Below are 20,800 nucleotides of genomic sequence, written 5' to 3'. Positions count from 1 at the left end.
GGGGGCGTGGCAAGATGGCGTAAGGAATAGACGTGCCTTCCAGGTCCTCTCCCGACTCTTTGTTATTGTTTTGTCTATAAGTGCCCGTTAAAACTTTTTAAAAAGTTTATAAATAGTTAGAGGTTTTGAATTAGCTCCTAATGGTACAATTGTTAAAAAAAAGTTAAAAAAAATGGCAACAGATCGTTAAGAAACTGTATTTCCCGAAGTTATCTGAGCCTACCTGTTTACAAGAAGCCAGGACTCAGCGTGGAATGGATCCAGGAGAAGAAGTGCAAGACTCGGCAACGGAACTTCGCTCTTTATCGGTAGGGCTCTTTAAAGATGGCGCCCGGCAGCCTTTGGAACAAAGGGCTAGCCAGGCGCGTGTACTTCAATCACCGCCCGCTATGAGCGCTGTCACTGAACCTTTGATAGTTGGAACAGCTGGGACGCTGCCAGCTGAAGACCCGACTTTAAAGATTTAATAGATTTTCAATAGATTTTGATGTAACGAAGGCTCTTGATATAATATGGGTTAAGGACAACCCTGACTATCAGTCCTCTGATACTGCTGAGGAAGTTGTGGCAGGGGTTTCTACACGTAGTCATACTGCAAGAAAAGCAGTTAAACTAAGGGAAGGAATGGAAGATCCTTTGGTTATTCAGAAACAGCAGGATCCTATTGTACCTGAATCTATTCCAGTTGATATGCTTATCAAGAATCTTGAATTTAAGTTATCTTCTTCAATAAAAGAGATAGGTAAATCTTTAGTTCAAGTTAACACTAAGCTTAATACCTTGGTGGATATTAATACTCAACAGATGGTTGATTATGGAGCTTTTAAGCTTGAAACGAATGAAAGACTTGATGTTTGTGACCAAGGTATAGTCGAGGTACAAGATCAATTACAAGACGTAAATAAAACAATTGAAACTTTACAAATCCAGAATAAAAATTGAGCGAAAAAGGTTGACTATTTGGAGAATCAGTCTAGACGGAACAACGTAAAAATTGTTGGTTTGCCAGAAGATATAGAAGGACCAGATCCAAGAAATTTTTTTACCGAATGGATTCCACAAGTGTTAGGACAAGATAAGTTCCCGGAAGGCTTAATATTGGAACGTGCTCATAGAGCTTTGAGAAGAAAGCCTTTTCCAGGACAGAATCCAAGACCTGTTCTGGTTCATTGTTTAAACTATTATGATAGAGAGACAATTTTGCGTGTGGCTATTAGAAATGCGCAACAAAATAGATCTCCTTTGATGGTTCAGAATAATCGTGTTTTTTTTATCCAGACTTAAGTCAAGAAGTTATGTCTCAACGACGTGAATTTAATCCTGAGAAAGAAGTGCTATGGAAAAAAGGATATAAAGCAACATTTAGATACCCTGCAGTATTGAAGATTTTTCAAGATAGATATCAACCAAAATTTTTTGATAACCCTAAGGAAGCTATGAACTTTGCTCAATCATTACCAATTACGCAATTTCAGGAACGACGTAGTCCCCCACGGTCTCCAGAGAGAGTGGAGATGCAAGATGGGAGTCGAATTTCAAGAAGAAATGGAAGCAATGGTGGTCGGAGTGACAAAGCTGATTTAAAAAATTTATTTTCTCTGAGAAGATTTTAGATAATGATGATGGTTTAATGTGAAATGGGAGTTGGGAGAGGGAGCTGGGTGGGCATTATTTTCCAGAAGTCGTCAGCTACGTGTGAGTTATCTCACACCCAATATTTTGTGGGAGTTACCGCATTGTGCGGTTAAGACAGGAGGAGGTAGTTGTAACCTATTTCCTGTTTTTTTTTACTAATTTTTGAATTTAGGAGTGAAGTTTTTTTTTATTATTTCTTTTTAAAGAAAAATTAATTTCTTTTTTTTTCTTGTAGTTTTAAGAGGGGATAAGGGGAGGGGTTTTTTCCCTCTTTTCTTGTTTTTTTTTCCTTTTTTTTCTTTTTTTTTTCTTTTCTTTTGTTTGCGTTGTAAGAAATGTCTAAGTTAAAGTTCGCTTCTCTTAATGTTCAGGGTTTAAATAATCCTATTAAGTGTAAGAAAGTAGTTGCTTACTTAAAAAAATTAAAAGTTGATGTGGCTTTTTTACAGGAAACTCATTTAACAGATAAGGAACATTTGAAACTTAAACGTGAATGGGTTGGACAAGTTTTTTATTCTTCATTTAATTCAAAGGCGAAAGGAGTGGCAATTTTGGTGCACAAGAATCTACCATTTCAGTTACAGAATGAAGAAAAAAATGGTGGAAGATTATTAAAATTGAATTGTACAATTTTTAATGAGGCTTGGACTTTGCTTGACGTTTATGCTCCAAATGTTGAGGATACAGGTTTCCCCAACCAACCAATTTTCCCCTGCAGCCGCTGCAACCGTGTCTGCCTGTCCCGCATCGGACTTGTCAGCCACAAACGAGCCTGCAGCTGACGTGGACTTTTACGCCCTCCATAAATCTTCGTCCGCGAAGCCAAGCCAAAGAAAATTACAAAAACCAGAGTTTATTAGTTATTTAAAAAAAACAAATTGAGGTTTTTATTAGTAATAATATTAATTCTGTTTCTAGTCAGTTTGTTTTATGGGATGCAGTGAAAGCTTTTTTTACGAGGTCAAATTATTAGTTATGCTTCTAAAGTAAAGAAAGAGAGAATCAGAGAGATTGAAGATTTAGAGAAAAAAATAACTGTTATTGAAAAAGAATTAAAAAAATGCTACCGAAATGCAAAAGAATCAGTTAACTAATTTAAAATTTAAATATAATGAATTACAAACATATCGGTTTGAATGTTTAATGAATCGAACTAAACATAAGTTTTATGAATGGGGTGAGAAAGCTCATAAAGTTTTATCATGGCAGTTAAAAAAGGAACAATTATCTAGGATTATACCAGCAATTAGAAAGAAATCGGGTATTACTTTTAGACAAAATGAAATTAATGAGGAATTTTGTAATTTTTATAAAAAATTATATACTTCTGAATGTAAAGATGTATCTGAAGATGCAATAGATTCTTTTTTGAAAAATATTAAATTGCCACAACTGAATCAAGAAGATAGACAAGAGTTGGATAAATTTTTTACAGAAAATTAAATTGAAATGGCGATAAGAGATATGCCAAATGGAAAGGCACCTGGTGAAGATGGGTTTTCTATAGAATTTTATAAAACTTTTTATGTTGATATATCTTTTATTTATAAGGATGTTATACAGCAAATCTATAAAACTTTTCAACTACCTGAATCTTGTTCTAATGCAATAATTACAGTTAAACCAAAAAAAGATAAAGATCCTTTACAGGTTTCTTCTTATCGACCAATATCGTTGCTAAATGTAGATTATAAAATTGTAGCTAAAGTTATGGCTAATAGATTAGCAATATTTACCTAAAATAATACATAAGACCAAACAGGATTTATAAAAAATAGATATGCGTCTGATAATATTTTGCGTTTAATTACTTTGATAAATAAATCTAAATTTCAAATGAATTATCCAATAATGGTTTCATTAGATGCAGAAAAGGCTTTTGATAGAGTGGAATGGAAGTTTTTATTTAAAGTACTTGAGAAGTTTTGCTTTGGTTCCTCGTTTATTGGATTGATAAAGGCTTTATATAATAGTCCGAAGGCTAGAGTTGCTACCAATGGGCAGATTTCAGAATCTTTTGATTTAACAAGGTCTACTAGACAAGGATGTCCATTGTCACCTGCTTTATTTGCTATAACCTTTGGCACAATTAATACATCAAAATGAAAATGTTAAGGGTATGAGTGTTTTGAATGAGGAATATAAGATTAATTTATTTGCTGATGATGTTTTATTATACTTGGTGGATCCTGATATTTCTTTACTAGCAATTCAAGAATCTTTAGAAAATTATGGTCAATTATCGGGTTATAAGGTAAATTGGGCCAAAAGTGAAATTTTGTCAATTTGTAAAGATGATTACTCAAGATATAAAAATATTACAAATTTGAAGTGGACTAAACAAATTAAATATTTAGGAATTAATGTTAATACAGAATATAAAGATTTATATTCAATTAATTATCTTCCCTTAATAAAAAAGATTAAATTAGATTTGATTAGGTGGAAGGATTTACCTTTAGGTTTATTAGGGAGGATTAATACTATAAAAATGAATATTTTTCCTCGGATACAATATTTATTTCAATCAATTCCTTATTTTTTTTAAAAAAAAGTTTTTTTAAGGATTTATATAAAGCAGTTAGAGAATTCTTATGGAAGGGAAAATTTCCGAGGGTAGCAATGAGAAAGTTGATGTGGGATTTTCAATTTGGAGGTTTAAGATTACCAAATTTTCAATATTATTATGAGGCAGCTCAATTTAAATTTCTTAGTTCTCTAATGAATATGGAGAATCCGCCTAGTTGGGCAAAGATAGAAATGGCAGTCATTTTAGAAAAATTTCCACATGAATTTTTGTTTCGATGGAATAAAAATTTATTACGAACTTATGATGTACCAATATTGAAACATTTAATGAATTTATGGACGAGTAAACTTAATAAATTGGGGCTTAAAAATAAGTGGTCTGGGCGATTGCCATTATATAATAATCAACTTGTTCCTTTTACAGTCTCCAATATCATTTTAAAACAATGGGAAAGGAAAGGAATAAAAAATTTATCAGATTGTTTTTTTGAAGGATGTTTTTGTTCTTTTGAGGAACTACAAAGGAAATTTGGTATTAGTGGAAACTCTGTATTTGTGTATTATCAGTTAAGATCATTTGTAAAACAGATATGTGGCCAGCATATGATTCTATTGCCTGAAACTAGTTTTGAGAAATATGTGCATTCAATACCAAAAAAGGGGTATATATCTGATTTATATTGTATTTTACAAGAAAATGAAAGTAAGAAAGATTGGGATAAAGATAAGTTGAAATGGGAAAAAGATTTAGGTTCTACAATAGCTGAAGAAGCCTGGATGGAAATTTGTCAAAATAGTATTCGGAAATTGATTAATGCTAGATTAGCGATGATTAATTATAATTTTATGCATCAATTATATTTAACACCAGAGAAATTAAAAAAATTTAGTCTTAGTAAGTTAGATTGTTGTTTTCGCTGTGATCAGACGGCTAATACTTTTTTACATACTGTTTGGTTTTGTGATCGATTGCAACAGTTTTGGAAAGGTATTCAATCTATATTTAATAGTTTATACAATATCTATGTTGTATTAGATCCTGATATATTTTTATTAGGGAATATGCAATCATTAATTGACTTAGGATTAAATGATTATCAGATTTCTTTTATCTATTTAGCCTTAGCAGTGGCCAAGAAATGTATAGCGCTTACTTGGAAAGATAGAAATATATTAACTTTGGATAGGTGGTGTTTAGAGATGAAATCCTGTTTAATTATGGAAAAGATATCTTTCTCAATTCAAGATAAGATGTCTTTTTATAAGCTGAAGTGGACTCCATTTGTTAAGTACATGCAATTAAGTTTGACTTAAATATGTTTTTAAGTGTGATATTTTAGATTTGATGATTCTTTTTTTTTATTATTATTTTTCTTGTTGGTGAGTGTTTTTTTTTATATATATAATTTTATTAATTTTACTAACTCTTCACTCTTTATTTTGGGGGGAAGCGTGGGTTTTTTTTAATATAGATTTTATTCTTTTTTTAGTGGCCGTATATGTGGGGGGGGGAGGGTTAGACTGATTTAAATTAGGTCACTAATGTTGTGTTGTGATTATTGGGGGGGGGGGTTAGTCGGATTTAAGTTAGGTTACTAATGTTGTATTGTAATTTTATTATTTTATTTTTTATCTTTTCTTTAAATATAATTTTTGTCTTTATTCTTGTGATAAAATCTTTAAATAAAGTTTAAAAAAAAAGGTAATGATCATGGGAGATTTTAACTTCCCACACATTGATTGGGATACCCATACGGTTAGAGGGCTGGATGGGCTGGAATTCATTAAATGTGCTCAGGATTGTTTTCTAAATCAGTTAGTACAAGAACTGACTCGGGACGGTGTAATACTGGATCTCCTGTTAGGGAACGAGCTAGGTTAGGTAGCGGACATTAATGTTGGAGAACCAAATGGGTCTAGTAATCATATGTTTTAGGGTAGTTTTAGGGAAGAGCAAGGAGAGGCCTAAAGTTGAGGTTCTGGATTGGAAAAGAGCAAATTTCGAAGGAATAAGAAGGGATTGGGGAGTATTGAGTGGGACAGGATATTTTCAGGTAAGGATGTTAATGAAAAATGGAGGATATTCAAAAAAGAAATTTTGAGGATACAGAGTAGATATGTCCCAGTGAGGATCAAAGGAAAGGCTGGAAGTCACAGGGAGGCTTGGTTTTTGAGGAATATTGGAAATTTGGTTAGGAGAAAAAGGGAGGTGTACAAGAGGTATACTCTACAAAGGACTCTTTTCAATCTTCTTCAGCATGATGCTGAACCAAGCCATGAAAGACCCCAACAATGAAGACGCTGTTTACATCCGGTACCGCACGGATGGCAGTCTCTTCAATCTGAGGCGCCTGCAAGCTCATACCAAGACACAAGAGCAACTTGTCCGTGAACTACTCTTTGCAGACGATGCCGCTTTAGTTGCCCATTCAGAGCCAGCTCTTCAGCGCTTGACATCTTGTTTTGCGGAAACTGCCAAAATGTTTGGCCTGGAAGTCAGCCTGAAGAAAACTGAGGTCCTCCATCAGCCAGCTCCCCACCATGATTACCAGCCCCCCCACATCTCCATCGGGCACACAAAACTCAAAACGGTCAACCAGTTTACCTATCTCGGCTGCACCATTTCATCAGATGCAAGGATCGACAATGAGATAGACAACAGACTCGCCAAGGCAAATAGCGCCTTTGGAAGACTACACAAAAGAGTCTGGAAAAACAACCAACTGAAAAACCTCACAAAGATAAGCGTATACAGAGCCGTTGTCATACCCACACTCCTGTTCGGCTCCGAATCATGGGTCCTCTACCGGCACCACCTACGGCTCCTAGAACGCTTCCACCAGCATTGTCCCCGCTCCATCCTCAACATCCATTGGAGCGCTTACATCCCTAACGTCGAAGTACTCGAGATGGCAGAGGTCGACAGCATCGAGTCCACGCTGCTGAAGATCCAGCTGCGCTGGATGGGTTACGTCTCCAGAATGGAGGACCATCGCCTTCCCAAGATCGTATTATATGGCGAGCTCTCCACTGGCCACCGTGACAGAGGTGCACCAAAGAAAAGGTACAAGGACTGCCTAAAGAAATCTCTTGGTGCCTGCCACATTGACCACCGCCAGTGGGCTGATAACGCCTCAAACCGTGCATCTTGGCGCCTCACAGTTTGGCGGGCAGCAACCTCCTTTGAAGAAGACCGCAGAGCCTACCTCACTGACAAAAGGCAAAGGAGGAAAAACCCAACACCCAACCCCAACCAACCAATTTTCCCCTGCAACCGCTGCAATCGTGTCTGCCTGTCCCGCATCGGACTTGTCAGCCACAAACGAGCCTGCAGCTGACGTGGACTTTTTACCCCCTCCATAAATCTTCGTCCGCGAAGCCAAGCCAAAGAAGAAGAGGTATAAAGAGCAGGGAGCTGAGAAGTTGAAGGAGGACTACAAGGAGTGTAGAAGGAATCTTAAGAAAGAAATTAGAAAGGCCAAAAAAAAGGCATGAAGAGGCTTTGGCTGTCAGAGTAAAAATAAATCCAAAGGGTTTCTATAAGTACATTAAAAGTAAAAGATTAGTGAGAGATAAAATTGGACCCCTTGTAGATAGTGAGGGTAGGCTGAGTGAGAAGTCAGAGGAAATGGGGAAAATTTTAAATGATTTCTTTGCCTCGGAATTCACTAGGGAAAAAAATGTTGAACCAGTTGAAGTAAAGAAAAATAGTGGGGAGGTCATGAAGCATATAAGGATAACCGAGGAGGTAGTGATGGCTGTGTTAAAAAAGATAAGTTGGATAAATCTCCCGGACCGGACAAAATATTCCCTAGGACACTCAGGGAGGCTAATGGACAGTTAGTGGGGCCATTAACAGAGATATTTAAGATGTCACTGGCCACGGGGGTGGTGCCAAAGGATTGGAGGGTGGCGCATGTGGTTCCTCTGGTTAAGAAAGGGTCCAAATGCAAACCTGGGAATTATAGGCCTGTAAGTCTGACGTCTGTGGTGGGCAAGTTGAGGGAAAGTGTTCTGAGGGATGCTATTTACAAATTTGTGGAGGTACAGGGATTGATAGGGAGTAATCACCATGGCTTTGTCAGGGGTAGATCATGCTTGACAAACCTGATTGAGTTCTTCGAGGGGGTTACAAAAAAGGTTGATGAAGGGAAAGCTGTGGATGTTGTCTATTTGGACTTTAGTAAAGCTTTTGACAAAGTTCCCCACAGGAGGTTAGGAAAAAAGGTGGAGGCATTAGGTATAAATAAAGAGGTAGTGAAATGGATTCAGCAATGGTTGGATGGGAGGTGTCAGAGAGTAGTGGTAGAAAATTGTTTGTCCAATTGGAGGCCGGTGACTAGTGGAGTTCCTCAGGGTTCGGTCCTGGGTCCACTATTATTTGTTATACATATTAACGATCTGGATGTAGGGGTGGAGAATTGGATAAGCAAGTGTGCGGATAACACAAAGATTGGTGGTGTTGTGGAGAGTGAGGTAGATTACCGTAGATTAAAAGGTGATTTAGGAAGGCTGGAGGTGTGGGCTGAGAAATGGCTGATGGAATTTAATACAGATAAATGTGAGGTGCTACATTTTGGAAAGGCAAATTTAAATAGGCCATATACATTGAATGGTAGACAATTGAGGAGTGCAGAGCAACAAAGGGATTTAGGAGTTATGGTAAATAGTACCCTCAAGGCTGATACTCAGGTAGATGGTGTGGTGAAGAAGGCATTTGGAATGTTGGCCTTCATAAATCGGAGTATTGAATTCAAAAGTAGGGAGGTTATGATGAAATTGTACAAGGCATTGGTGAGGCCAAATTTGGAGTACTGTGTACAGTTTTGGTCACCAAATTATAGGAAAGATATAAACAAAATAGAGAGAGTGCAGAGAAGGTTCACGAGAATGTTGACAGGATTTCAGGGTCTGAGTTCCAGGAAAGGTTGTGCAGACTGGGGCTTTTTTCTCTGGAGCGTAGAAGATTGAGAGGGGACTTGATAGAGGTGCTTAAGATTTTAAAAGGGACAGACAGAGTAAATGTGGATAGGCTTTTTCAATTAAGAAAGGGGGAGATTCAAACTAGAGGACATGGTTTAAGATTGAAGGGGGAAAATTATAAGGGGAACATGAGGGGAAATTTCTTTACGCAGAGGGTGGTGGGGATGTGGAATGAGCTTCCGGCAGACGTGGTCGAGGCGGGATCATTGGTTACATTTAAGGAAAGACTGGATCATTACATGGATAGGAGGGGACTAGAGGGGTATGGACCGTGTGCTGGTCAGTGGGACTAGGAGGGTGGGGATTTGCTACGGCATGGACTAGTAGGGCCGAACTGCCCTGTTCTGTGCTGTAAGTGGCTATATGGTTATATGGTATGGTTAATGTATGTAATATTGTCACACTTATTTCTATTTATGTAACAACACAATGCTGGAGAAACTCAGCAGGTCAAAAAGTATACTTTATATATGGAAAAGACAAAGATACAGAACCAACATTTCGGGCTGGTGCCCTTTATCAAGGTATGAAAAAATGTCTGATCAAAAAGGTAAGGAGAGGAGGGGCATAGGGAGGAGTATGGTTGCAAAGGCATAGGTGGAGAAGGGAGGGAGGGCAAGCTGCAAGCAGGGCGAGAAGGGATCACTCAGTGAATAGAGAGGCAAGGGGGTGGAGAGCTGAAGGAAAGAAGACAAGGGAAAGGGAAGAGAGGGAAAATAGAGAGTAGGTTAACAGAAACTGGAAAAGCTGATGCTAATGCCATCTGGCTGGAGAGTGCCCAGATGGAAAATCAAGTGTTGTTCCTCCAATTTACGGATGGTCTTGGTGGGATAGAAAATGAGGCCATGCACAGACATAGGACTGGGACACAGAACTTACTCTACATTCTCTCTTCCTTCCTTTCACTTTGTGTTTCCCTCAGCTCTCCGCCCCCTTCCCATTCTATTCACCAAACCATCCCTCCTCCCCCTGCTTGTTGCTGTGCCCTCTCTCCTTTATCCAAATATAACCTACCTTTAGGACCATGCTCCTCCCCCTGTCCCTCCTCCCTACCATTTTGTTTGGGGGCCTGCCTACATTTCTCCATATCTTGATGAGGGCTGAAACCTGAAACATTGGCTATGTATCTTTATCTTTGCCATATAAAGAACACAGTTTTATCTGCTGAATTTCTCCAGCGTTGTGTTTTTACTTCAGTCACAATGTCTGGAGGCTTTCGAGTTTCACTTCTATTTTTTATGTTTATTTTATATTCTTCCTTTCACAGCCTCACCTCCAATCGATACATTTGGTGCACGGATCTCATCATTTTGCAGTAAGTTTTAAGTGAACTTGATTCCAAAAATATTTTGGTGTGCTTTCAGAGACCACTGCTTAAGTGGTCCATTCATTCAAACTTCAGCCTGGTTTTGCTTCTGCCTGACAAAGGGCCCAAGCCCGAAACGTTGATTGCCTTTACTTCCTCTGATTGCTGTGTGACCTGCTGACTTTCTCCAGCATGTTTCTGTATTGCACGGTTCTAGTCACATTTGAAGACACAGTGAGCTTCTCACCTTTCCCCATTGAGGTCAGTTTTGTTACTAAATTACATAATATTATCAAAACCTGGAGGCCCAGGAATAGAAAATGTCTTTCTGTGTGGGTTAAACCAAAATGAGACAGCACATACTGTATGCAAGGTTTTCTCTAAAGTGTTTGAGGAATTCAGGTGAAAGAAATGTACAAACAAATTAGCAAAACTTTTATCTACCTGTTGTTCTCTGTTGCAACCTCATTATAGTTTGCAGCTGCAATTTGACACATAAAGTTTTAATTTAATTTAATTTAGACATACAGCATGGTTACAGCCCCATTGGCCCATGAACTTGTGCCGCTCAATTACCCCTAATTAACCTATACCCCTTGGTTCGTTTTGAACAGTGGTAGGAAAATGGAATACCTGGAAGAAACCCACACAGGTATGGGGAGAAAGTACAGACAGGAGCAAAAATATCTTGATTTAGTAAAAGGTATTTGCATCATGGAATCAAATAATTATTATCAGTAATGAAACCATAAGAAATTGGAGTAGAAATAGGCTATTCGGCCCATTGAGTCTGCCCCACCATTCAATCATGAGCTGATTGATTTTCCCACTCAACTCCACTGCCTGACCTTCTCCCTATATCCTTTGATGCCCTGGCTAATCAAGTATCTATCAATCTCTGCCTTAAATACATCCAATGATCTGGCCTCCATAACTGCCTGCGGCAACAAATGCCATAGATTTAACACAAATGTAGGCTTTAGAGCCCAATGAACCTATGCTCTTCTTAGAAGAGAAATGTTGGGAGTCCCACTCCCTTGCTCTTTTAACGCTACCTGCAATTGATTATCCTTTTCAAGGCCTATGATTCATTCTGCTTCTACTATTCCTTCATGTAATGAATTGTGGATCCCAACTACTTTTGAACCTCTGGAGCAACCTCTGGTAGCAAGCCATTTCAATTCCTCATTCTGTTCCCATGCTGACATGTCTATTCATTGAGAGGCTGAAACCAAACACAAAAGAGATGAACAGCATTTCATATTCCATCTGGGTAGTGTACAACTCAATGGTTGAATTAACCAGTTTCAAGTAAGTACTCCTTCTCTTCCCTTTCTCTCTCACTATTTACCCATATCCACTCACAAGCCCTTTCCAAATCACCTTGAACTTTGGAACAATGCCCCCTTCCAGCCCCCTTCACCCCCTTTTATCCTCCCTCTCATCTCCTGGTTCCATCCACTTACTATTGACTTCTCCACATGGTTTAAATGCTAAGTGACTGCAGCATGCTGATGTGCAGAATGACTTAGGAATGCTTGCGCATGAATCACAAAAGATTGGTTTGTAGGTGCAGCAGGCGATCAAGAAGGCAAATGGGATGTTGGCCTTCACTGCCGGGGGGATGGAATTTAGGAGCAGGGGGTTCTGCTGCAACTGTACAAGGTTCTGGTGAGGCTGCATCTGGAGAACTGCGGGCAGTTCTGGTCTCCTTACTTGAGGAAGGATGTACTGGCTTTGGAGGCGGTGCAGAGAAGGTTCACCAGGTTGATTCCAGGGATCAAGGGGTTGGCCTAGGAGGAGAGATTGAGTCGTCTGGGACCGAACTCGCTGGAATTTAGAAAAATGAGAGGGGATCTTATAGAAACATTTAAAATTATGAAAGGCAAAGATAAGATAGAGGTAGGTGAGTTGTTTCCATTGGTAGGAGAGACCAGAACTAGGGGTCATAGCCTCAAGACTCAGGCTAGTAGATTTAGGATGGAGATTAAGAGGAATTGCTTTTCTAGAGGGTGGTGAATCTGTGGAATTCGCTGCCCGTTGAAGCAGTGGAGGTGACCTCAGTAAATATATTTAAGACAAGATTGGATAGATCTCTTCAATGACTTCAGATTCCATAAACTAGAACTTCATAGTTTCCCATCCCCGCACTGCTCACTTCTACCTTCCAAAGATGCACAGAAGATCTGAAAGCATTTTGTTTATTTCTGGACCAAAGATCCGACCATTCATCCTCTACCACCATCTTCCTCAGCCTGGCAGAACTTGTCCTCATTTTAAATAACTTCTCTTTTAACTTTTCTCATTTTCTCCAAATTAAAGGAATAGCCATGGGTCCGAGTTATGCCTGCCTGTTTGTGAGCTTTGTGGAACAATCCATGCTGCATGCCTACACAGGCAAGACCCCTCAACTCTTTCTTTGGTATATCGACAACTACATCGGGGCTGCCTCGTGCACCTGCAATGAGCTTGTCAACTTCATCCCGATCTCAAACTCACCTTGTCCATCTCTAACTACATTTTCCCCATCCTGGATCTCTCTGTCTCTATTTTGAAAGACAAGCTTTCCACCGACATATACTACAAACTCTCCAACTCCCACAACTACCTTGAATACACTTGCTCACACTCTATCTCTCTCAATTTCTCTGTCTCCACAGCTTCTGTTCCCAAGATGAAGTCTTCCAGTCCAGATCTTCCAAAATGTCTGTCTTTTTCCACAAACATGTCCTCCCATCCTCCACCATCAACTCAGTCCTCACCTGCATCTCCTCCATTTCCTGCTCATCTGCCCTGGCCCCCCCTGTCCTCAGACAAAACATACATAGAATCCCCCTCATCCCCACCTACCACCCCACCAGCCTCCGAATCCAACACATCATCTGCCGGAAGTTCTGGCAATTACTACAAGATCCCACCACCAGGCACATTTTTTCTTCTCCCCTCTATGCATTCAGTAGAGACTGCTCCCTCCGAGATTCCCTCATGCATTCATCCCTCCCCACCTATCGCCACCTCCCCCCCCCCCCCCCCCCCCCGTGCCCACACCTCCTCCTTCACCATGGTCTGGGGCCCTAAAAAGGCCTTTCAAGTGAAGCAACATTTCACTTGTATATCCAGAGGACTGATTTACAGCATCCGGAGCTCCCTTCATGGCCTTCTCTCCATCGGAGAGACCAGTCGTAAATTGGGAGTTCACTTTGCTGAGCATCTCTGCTCCCTCTGCCATAACAGACACCTCCCCGTACCCAACTACTTCAATTCTGAGTCATACCTCCATACTCACATGTCTTCCCATAGCTTTATGTACTATCCCTCCCTGCCCACCCGCAGATTGGAGGTACAATATCTTATTTTCCATCTTGGCACCCTCCAGCCAGACAGCATTAACATCGACTTCTCTGCTTTTTGCTCACCTGCTCATTCCCCTCCCCCTTCCCAGTTTTTCTAGTTCTCTCCCCTCCCTTCCCCTTCACCCTTCTCCCACCCAGCCATCCCTCCTCCCCCTGATTGCTGCTGTCCCCTCCCTCCCTTCTCCACCTGCCATCTCCTGCCTTTGTCCCCACTTTCCACCCCCCCCCCCGCATCCTTTTGATCGGACGCCTGACGACATTCTTCCATACCTTGATGGAGGACTCAAGCCTGAAATGTCAGTTCTGTATTTTTACTTTTGCTACATAAAGAACACTGTTTGACCAGCTGAGTTTCTCCAGCATTTTGTATTTTGACTTGGATAGATTTTTACACATTAAGGGATGTGGGGAAAAGGCAGGAAGGTGGAGATTAACCTGCAACGGCACTGATTTACCACAGCTTACAAACAAATTAAAAATACACTCTCTCATTTCTTTCAGCACGCTATTAAGTCGACTTTCTTTATTCACTAGACACAATGTTGCATTCTTCATCTCCCCAAACACCACCCAGCTAAACTCCTCTGACCTTCTCATTGGCTCACCGCCACACGGGAGATCCTGACGCGCTCTTTCTCCTCCTTTTGTGTCTGAAATCCATACCCGTATATTAATGGCTTAACACACTCACGCATGTGCTCGATTACCCCGTGCATGACATCGCTTACGCCATCAGTGGCAGCCAGCACCACTCCAATGAAGGAAAGTATGTGACCGCGACAGCCCCGCACCCCCCCCCCCCCTCCCCCAACTCCACCCCCAGCTTCTGAGCCATGCAAGGAGACTGATTGGAATTATCCCACTATATAACGGTCTGGAGGGCTGACAGTTTGGCCCTACTTTGTATGACAGTGCAAGGCAGTCTGACTGGCAAGGGTGCAACTGTTCTCTGACCCTGATTTCGAAGCAGAAAATGGACCATTAATGTATGCTGGCTTCAACCTGTTGATGGAAACCATGTCAGCTTTTCCATTCCTGTTGATCACAAAAGTCTTCAGGTGGCACCTGGAAAGGACCATTATAAATGGGCAGAAGTGGTTTGTGAACAGCATCATGCCGGAGGAACACATGAGTACAGTGTTGTAAATCATTCAGCATTTACACTGCAGGTGATGCCTGCCTCGTAGGAGTGGGTTGAACTAATCTCATACTGTATCGTAGAGGGTTGTGCTTGGACTCGGATTCACAAACTTGCCTGGCAGGGTTAACCTAATGCCATATACGAGCTCTGCTGCAGAATCAAGATCTGCCTTAACAGCAATATGCACTCCAAGGAGATCCATGGCCAAATGCTCTCTCACATAGATACATCACCACCTGCTGTTAATGCTGCCTTCAATTGACAATGGAAATGCTCAATGCCATTGGCCTGCAGATGATGAGCCATAGTGCTGGCACAGCTCCTGACGAAGGTCAGGATATGATCGTGTTGGACCTTCCTATGGAAAAATCGCAGACTAACTTTTCACCCAATTCATCCAGGGTCACACCTTGAAGATGGAGACCAGAGTTGATCCGGCGATACCGGATGAGATCGGGATCGGTGTGCTCGTGCTTGGTGGTGAAATTGATGCATATGGTGTGTAGTTCTATGTAGGTGTCAATGTTGCGCCTAGACAGGACATTGGCCATGCATTCAATTTTTCTCAGATGTGTCGTATGTCCGATGAAAATTGTTAGATGAAGTCCAAGTGCCGAATCTCCCTGGGCGAGTAGAGATATATGCTTGTACTCGTGGGATGCATAAGAGGCTGGTGAATGATGAAAGGATAACTTTTCCATAAAAAGCAGGAATGTTTCACTGCGAGATAGATGGGCAAGAGTTCTCCACCAGATGTACTTAATACTTTGCCTGAGGCAGTGACAGCTTGGCTGAAAGAAATGGCAGAGGTTCCAATTGCCTATGGACTTGTTCTAACACTTCTCCCACAGCACTGACTGATGCATCTGTGGTAAGGGAAAGCAAAGCATTGGGGTTTAGATGTACAAGCATCGTGGCAGTCACAAGGGCAGTCTTCACATTGTTGAAAGCCCGCATGGCATCATCACCCAAAGTTAATGGACTTTTGGACATGGACCTATTGGATCCTTTTAGTAGTTCAGTCAGGGGTAAGAGAGATGCTGCAGCATTTTGAGGAATCAGTGATAAAAATTCATCATGTCTAAAAAAGTCACAACTGGCCCATTGTAATGATGTAGGAAATTCTCGAATCTCTTGCACTTTCGATTCCTCGGGTAAAATACTATGTTGCTTAACTCTATTTCCCAAAAATATAAGATCCGCAGCTCCAAAAATGCATTTACTGGAATTGATCGTAATGTCAAACTCCTCAAGCCTCAGAAACAATGAGCTAAGGTGGCATTTGGTGGTCCTCTTCATCCATGCTTGTGACCAGAGTTTCATTGACATAAACAAACACAAAATTGAGGCCAGCGAGTATGTGGTCCATAAACCAGTCAAATGTCTGGGTTGCATTCTGTAGACCAGATGGCATTCACAGAATCCCAAATGTGCCGAAAAGGGTAATTACTACCATCTTTGCAACATCAGAAGGCTCAGCTGGAAGTTGATAGTAAGCACGTACTAGATCTATTTTTGCAAATTCATGTTTGCCATGGAGGTTTGCTGAAACGTCTTGTAAATTGGGAATGTTGTATCCGTCAGGCATGGTAGAATTTTTCAGGGGAGGAAAATTACACAAGGCCACCAGGAGAGATTTTTGGAACTATGTGCCTGACAGCCCAGCAGCTGTCAGATCTGCATCTATACCCAACTTTTGCATGTGGTTGAATTCCAATTTCACAATTTTAAGATGGTCTGGAGGTAATCAATGACCCCTACCACCAGAGAACCCCAAATCTCTATATAGTGAGTAACTGTGTGTTTAACATCTTTATAACGATACAATGTGATCACTCAGCAAGGGATACACATGAGCCAGGCTCAAAAAGGGAAGGAGCCAAATTGAAGGCTTGTCAGGTGGATGACGACATTGGAGGAACTACAAATGCAGCTCATTTGCATACAAGAGCTGCGGTCCACAATGCAGCAATATTTCAAATCCACCAACAAAGAGAACTGTGACTAGAAATCTGCTTCAAAATGGAATTTGCCACATTTGCAACTGTGAAAATCCACCAAAAAGGTTTCTTGAGACTTAAATCCAATGTGAGTGGCCTCTGGCCATATGTTTGAATATGAGAATCATTCGCAGCTGAAAGAAAACATGACATATTGGGGTCTCTGCTTTCCTCTTTGGTTGGAGGGACCATTGGAATCTCTGCACTGGAATTGACAAGAAATTGAACACCCAAGAGACAGTCCTTGAGAAAAGACAGTGGCCAATGTGCCCATGGGCAGCAGTTGCCTCTACTGCCAGCCCAGGTTGTTTCCCGGCTGCCATTTGTAGAAGTTGCAAGGTGGCTTACAGAACCAGGCAGCAGCACCACATCTCCTGTGCTTCCAACAAATGTGCTATCTGTCTCCTCTACCACGTCCTCGACCACCACAATTGCAACTAGGTCAACAGAAGGAATTCTGTTGGACTTGCATGGTCAGTGCTGCCATTTGCTGCTCCAACTCAGGTATCTCCGATTGAGAAAGTGCTTTCATTACCTTTGATTGATTAGGTGCTGGTGCTTCACAAGGCGCAGAAAGCTGTTGTTCCAGTTCCATTTGCTCCCAATGACTAGGGAAAGAAGCCAATCCTTCTATCTTCAATGCAGAGGTTGTGGACATAACAAGGTCGCATGATTTGCCAACTGATCAAGAGTGGACAATCAAAAGACACTCACCAGATGCTCTTGAACATGATGAGGTAAACATCGAAGCAATCGCTGTTTCCAAAAATCACCTTCAACAGGGTCTGTTCTAGCTAGCCTGTGCCACTTCCTCAACACCTGTGATGGTTCCCTATCAGCTAGTAATTGGGAAATACGAGTTATTCTAGATGGTTGAATATGCTGCAGAATATCCGCCTTAAGCATGTCATGTGGGAGATTACCGTCTGGATCCACTAAGACATCCTCCACTTCACAGGCAATCTGCTCTGGAAGACGCTCCACAAGTAAACTGTACTTCATCTTCTGACTCATCCCACTGAGGCAGAGAAGTGCACTTTGAGGATCGTGAACCATGCTGGTGCATTATTAATAAAAAAGGGGATTCTTCAATTTAACCTCCCCACATACTCCTGTGAGGGGTTTCTCCACATCACTATCCACTTTAAATTAGAAGGTACTGTGAACTCACAGAATCACCACTTGTAATGGCACTGATTTACCACAGCTGACAAACTAATAAAGAATATACTCGTTTCTTTCAACACACCATGAAGTTGATTTTTTTTTTACAAGACACAGCATTGTATTCTTCAACTCCCCAAACATTGCCCAGCCAAACCCCTCTAACCTTCTAATTGGCTCACTGTCATACAGGTGATCCTGACAATCTCACCCTCCTCCTGCATCTGAGGTCCATCACCAAATATACTGATGCTTAACGTACCCATGCATGCGCTCTATTACTCCCGTATGTTGCTTTGCTTACATTATCAGGAACGTTTGGTACCGCTCCCGACGAAGGTAAGTATACGACTGGGACAAACCTATCATCAGATCGTCCATGATCACATTGAAAGGCAAAACAGGTTCAATGGGCCAAATGGCCTACTCTTCACCCTCACCTCCTCCCATCTGGCTTCTTTCTGTCTGTCACCTATCATTCACCTGACTCAATGCCCTTCACTCCTCCTTGGTTCACCTGTTGATCCTTGACTCATCCTCCTCCCACCCCCCACCCCCTCTTCAGGCCATCTTCCCACTACGCTCTCAATCTTGATGAAGGATTACAACCAGAAATTATGACTGTCTACTTTCACCTCAACAGATGCCACCTGACCTCCTGAGTTTCTCCAGCAGCTCTTTATTTACTGAAGAAATTATATATTTGCCACAGGAAAAAAAATCATTCATCTGGTTCCAGGAATGTTGGGATTTAATGGCCTGGGACTGTATTTTCTAGAAGAATGAGTTGAGACTTCACAGCTTAGATGCAGCATGAAGCTTACTCACTGGCATGGTCATTTTTCACCCAGTGAGTGGTGAATACTTAGAAAAATACATTGCCAAAGAGAGTGGTGAACACAGTCCCTGAAGCTGTAAAGATGTCTCTTGGCTTAGAAGATAATGTGCCTTATGCTGGTAGATGAGATTAATTATGAATGGGTCTACCTTGGTCAGTGTGGATGCAGTGGTTGGATTGGCTTTCTTCCATGTTGTGTATTTCCATGACTACCTTCGTTTTGTGCTGCACTTCGATTTTAAGACCATAAAATATAGAGGCGGAAGTAGGCCATTCGGCCTATTGAGCCCGCTCCACCATTCTGATCCATTCTCCCACTCAGCCCCACTCTCTTGCCTTCTCCCCATAACCTTTGAATTCCTGACTATTCAGACACCTATCAATCTCTGCCTTAAATACATCAACAACCTGGCCTCCACAGCCGCATGTGGTAGCAAATTCCAGAGGTTCACCACTCTCTGGCTACAGAAATTCCTCTGCATCTCTGTCTTAAATGGATGCCTTTCAATCCTGAAGTTGTGCATTATGAGTATGGTGAGAACAAATATTTTTTAGAGGTTCTACTTGAAAATGTGATATCACAGCATAACCGAAAAACTTGCATTTGAACACAATCACATGTGCAGTTATTGTCCAACCGTTAGATAATTCTTTTGACTTAAGTGAGCAGTAAGACTATTTCTTCCTTCAACAGCAAAACGTGACATGAGTGCAGATTCACTGGATGAACCAGGATTTTTCATCTGTAAGTATATTTTGTTTGTTTATTTTGTTTCAGTGACCAGTCTCTTGTTCCCGACTGAGTGCTGTTTGCTTTCAGTGAAAACCCAACATTTATTCGGGTTATCCCTCTGTAAATACTGTTGGCTATGGATCCATTTAGTGATCTGGGCTCCATTCCATTGGAAAACATACCCTAATTTTGGATTCAACTGGCCATCCCATTTCTTTGAAGATAAATCTACATTTTATCAAAATCCAATTTGGTAAATATTGAAACGTTTTGAAATATAATTGATTGTGTGAGTTTTACCTTCAAAGTACTTATCAGAATGATCAACGTCTACTCAGCAACCTTCAAAACCCACTGAGAGTCGTGAATTGTCTTTTTATTCCACCACATTTCATTTTTCTTATTCCTTAACCCTAATGGATCATAACTAGAACAGCCATTCTCCACAGGGACCACAGCACATTTAAGTAAAAGCCTTGTTTTCTTCACATAATGTCAATATTTTTGTACGTGGTCAGGAGGAGGGGGATATACAGGGAAGGGGGCCTATAACTTCCACTGGCAGCTCAGTTCATAGACCCATCATACACTATGTGAAAAATCCACCTCTCAGGTCAAAATGGTATACAGTACAATCCCCATTATCCAGAATTCAAGCAACTGGCCCCCTAAGGCAAGCAGCAAAGGAATGGAGGAAAATAAATAAGTGAAACGTACTGAAGTTTAAAATTGGCACGCCTTGCCGTGAGTTCGCCAATCAGAAGCAACCGGAATATGCCCTCATCCAGCATATACTAATCACCGTGGATGCCAGATACCAGGGGTTTTACTGTCGATATATCAATTCCTGATATTACTGAAATATTAACAAGGATATTACTGAAATATTAACAAGGATAACAGGGGTGGTCTTTGCGGATGAACTATAGCTTTATATTTTGGGCCATTTTATTGGAATAACTAATAAACTAACTAAATTCCAAATTTCATTTGTTAAAATAGTTTTAGCTGTGGCTAAGAAATGTATTGTGATTACTTGGAAATCCAACTCCCCTCTACAAAGAGAATGATGGAGGACAGAGATTAACTGTTGTATGCCCCGATCCGGGCAGGAGCAA

General features: G+C 40.9%; 1 protein-coding gene across 27 annotated transcripts in view; it reads left to right on the top strand.

Annotated features, from left to right (window-relative positions):
* LOC138751971 (uncharacterized) overlaps positions 1–20,800 on the top strand; it is a 157,835-nt gene that overhangs the window by 96,827 nt on the left and 40,208 nt on the right. For 25 of the 27 annotated variants that reach the window (XM_069915053.1, XM_069915055.1, XM_069915070.1 and 22 more), the window contains 2 exons: positions 10,415–10,462; positions 19,644–19,694. In XM_069915053.1, the coding sequence (XP_069771154.1) occupies positions 10,415–10,462; positions 19,644–19,694 (99 nt within the window). Of the gene's footprint in view, positions 1–10,414; positions 10,463–19,643; positions 19,695–20,800 lie in introns of those variants that run through there. The other 2 variants (XM_069915077.1, XM_069915065.1) reach the window with 2 other exon arrangements.

The sequence above is a fragment of the Narcine bancroftii genome, chromosome 1 (assembly GCF_036971445.1).
Source record: "Narcine bancroftii isolate sNarBan1 chromosome 1, sNarBan1.hap1, whole genome shotgun sequence".
NCBI classification, from domain to species: domain Eukaryota; kingdom Metazoa; phylum Chordata; class Chondrichthyes; order Torpediniformes; family Narcinidae; genus Narcine; species Narcine bancroftii.
The sequence above is the reverse complement of the archived record's forward strand: the minus strand, read 5'-3'. Positions and strand labels throughout refer to the sequence as shown.